Consider the following 3,211-nt stretch of genomic DNA (forward strand, 5'->3'; position numbering starts at 1 on the left):
GGCGGCGCGGCGCGCAAATGGCCGACCCCGGCGAGAGCCAATGGGAGCCGAGCCGCTGGATTCAAACGGGGCGGGGCGCGGAAGGGGGCAGTTAGTGCGTGAGGCGTCCGTGAGGGAGCCATCTGAGGCGGCTGTTCGTTCCTCTGCTCGTACCGCTGCTCCAGCCTGCGCTGCCGCCTGCCATGGCCCACAAGCAGATCTACTATTCCGATAAGTACTCTGACGAGCAGTACGAGTACCGGTAAGAAGCTGTAGGAGGTGCGGGAGGGCCAGCCGGAGCGGTTAGGAGGAGCTGTTCCGTAGTAGGGCAGCTTGGGCAGGCGCCTCGGTTGAGGTGTGCGGGCTGCTCTCAGGGAATGAGGCGCCTCCGCCGGCAGAATGAAGCCAGAGAGGGCGCAAGGCCAGCGGGAAGGGGCTGTGCCGAGCCCCTACGTGGGGGGTTTCCGCGTGGCTTTGGACTGGCGGAACGAAGGGGATGAGTGACCGAATGCTGTTACCGGTTGGCACAGATTGCTCGGTGAGCGGCCCGTACAAGCCCTGGCCATAAAGTGAGGGTGGAGGGGTGATACCCGCTGCGCCAGCTCCAGGGAAGGGGTTGTGGCAGAGCCTGGGATGGGGCAGCGTCGTCCCCTGCCGACGGGGAACTGTTGAAGTTTAACTCTTCTACACTTGAAATCGGTATTACAAATATCTTAGAAGTCCAAAGTTCTTATATTTCGAGTGGCTGATATATCAGCCGGTTGCCAGGAGTGCATGCTGCTCTGAGTGTATACTCATTGGAGTCTGAAGGGGTCTAAATCTCATCTAGAAGACAGTTTGGCTCCCAGTTTGCAGTTGCTTTACAGATGTAACGTGTTATAGTCATAAGTGATTTTAAACTGAGTTCTGGGACAGGTTTCATAATCAAATTCATGCCAAGATTCAGTACTCTTGTTTTCTTTATAGGCCAAGTGAGTATTCATAACGTGGTAACTGTCTTTCAGTGCAGATCTCTTCCAATTTTCTCGTGTATAGTATTTTGTGTATGTGTTTAATAATTAAACCTCTACAGACACGTGATGCTGCCACGAGAACTTTCAAAACAAGTGCCAAAATCTCATCTGATGTCTGAAGAAGAGTGGAGACGACTTGGTGTTCAGCAGAGTCTTGGCTGGGTTCACTATATGATCCATGAGCCAGGTGAGCATGTCTGAACAGAATCAGGCAAACAAAAAAGTCAAATATCAGACTGGAGATGTTCCTGCCTCTGCCCATAGACCCTGCTTTTTGTGAGTTCTTAAATAACATGAGTATGCAGTGACTGAACCAAAGCTAATACAGCAGCATATCTTTAAGTCATAAAGCTGACTTTATGACACCTACTTTTTTGTACAACAACTTAATAGATGCTCGTGTAGACAAGGTCCTGTATTAATCCTCTGAAAATTCTAGAGGATAGTTTTAACTCTAGCTGTAGAGCCTCCTGAAAAATCAGTGTTTCAGTTAATGGGGTGCAAAGCCCTAAGACCCTTAGTAACTAGGATGTTGGTATTGCAGGATCAGCCGTTCCAGGCTTGTGCCATTGACAAGCCTGACTAAAAAGTAACAGGTTGATTGATAAATTGCAGCAGCATGAAGTTCCATGTTTGAAGAATCAGGTGAAGAAATTAGGATAGTCTTCCGGTGTTTCCCTTATTTGGGTACCTTTGATATTTAGACTTCTTTGGAGGCATTTAAAATTAAGAAGACTGATAATGATGTGACCTGGCTCTATTAGCCAAGGTGGATTTTGTTGGTGTTTGATATGTGCCTAGCAGACAGTATCAGCAGTTTGTCAGTCTAAGTTACAGTAACAGTGTTTATCAAGTAGCCTAATGTAAGGAGACATTATAAATACTCTGGATTTTCCCATCACTTCCCTCCTGTAAGGCTCTTAAAATTATGATACTGCCAGCATTGGGTATAAAAATAAAAACGTGACTGTTGTAAGAGTACTGCCTACTTGGTCTGTTAATATTACATGTGGGGCCATACTTAGGCTTTCTAATTATTTATTTGAAACTAAGCATCAACTATTGTTCAAGGTTAAAGAAATCCCTTTAATCAAGATTTGTACAAACTCACACTTTGTTCAATTTTCTTTCTGCAGAACCTCATATTCTGCTTTTCAGAAGACCGCTTCCAAAGGATGAGCAGAAATAAGCCATGGCTTTTTGAATCTCTGGAACTATGTATATGAGTGTATATATGTTGGTAGTATTCAGTGAATACTTTTAAATTTTCAAAACATACATCCAAACCTGTGCATGAGCTGTATTATTCACAGCAACAAAGCTCAGTCAAATGCAATTCCAAGCAGGCTGCTATGATGTTCAAAGAGTGATGAATTTATCTTTTACTGTTAATGTAAGTGCCTCTCTGACTTAAATTGTGTTGTTTGTGCTGCATGTTCTAATTAGCTCATCACTTGTTAGTGTTCTGTAACTTTTGCACTCAAGTTTTCTGCTGTAGTGTAGCATGTTCAAATCCAGTAGTTCAACTGTTTAGTAGTAAGTAGGCTTAAGAAATAAAATTTTTAAATGTTTTATGAAACCTCAGTGTCTGGAGTTGTGATTTAATGGATAAAACAAATATTAATGGTCTAATATTTTTTAAGAGTGCCTACTTCAAAAAACAAAACTCATTTGATGAACTTGGTATAAGCTAAGGGTTGAGTCGTACTCAGTATTTGGAAGAGTTTCTTAGGCTGCTTTGTTCAACTTTGCCAATACCACTTATTTTTACTCTGGCGCTGTAGCCTGCTCTTCCTGTCTTGCATCCACATTGTTGCTGTGCCTTTGTGGGAGGTGGTTCTGTATACTGAGTAACTCCCAAACAGTAACGGGTTAATTTCAAAGGCTTAATTGCCTTATGTTTGTGCACAATTTGGAAGGCCAACAAAAGCAGGGGGAAGTATATGCTCTGCCTCTGTAATGTGAGCTCTCATGGAGACAGACCAAGTAATCTGGAAAGTTTGGTGAGGAAAAGAACCAGAGATGTCTGTCTCAAGTGCTGGTCTGTATCAGGCTCGTTAGAGCAGGACTGTCCAAGTCTGAAGCAAGCACCTTCACTAAGAATCTTGCTGAGCTCTGCTTAAGTCGTGTTTTTCCCCAGAACGTGACCACCGGAGTCCTGGGTGGTTGTCACTGGTGCGTGCCTGCCTGTCCTTTCTCCTATGGCACAGGATGGGCTG

General features: G+C 44.5%; 1 protein-coding gene across 1 annotated transcript; it reads left to right on the forward strand.

Annotated features, from left to right (window-relative positions):
• Window positions 1-8: 8 nt before the first annotated feature.
• CKS2 (CDC28 protein kinase regulatory subunit 2) lies at window positions 9-2,571 on the forward strand. The gene is made up of 3 exons (XM_005423570.2): window positions 9-241; window positions 1,052-1,179; window positions 2,129-2,571. The coding sequence occupies exons 1-3, from the start codon at window positions 183-185 to the stop codon at window positions 2,179-2,181; spliced, it is 240 nt and encodes a 79-aa protein (XP_005423627.1). The 5' UTR covers window positions 9-182; the 3' UTR covers window positions 2,182-2,571.
• Window positions 2,572-3,211: the final 640 nt, after the last annotated feature.

This window comes from Geospiza fortis, unplaced genomic scaffold (assembly GCF_000277835.1).
Source record: "Geospiza fortis unplaced genomic scaffold, GeoFor_1.0 scaffold167, whole genome shotgun sequence".
Lineage (NCBI taxonomy): Eukaryota > Metazoa > Chordata > Aves > Passeriformes > Thraupidae > Geospiza > Geospiza fortis.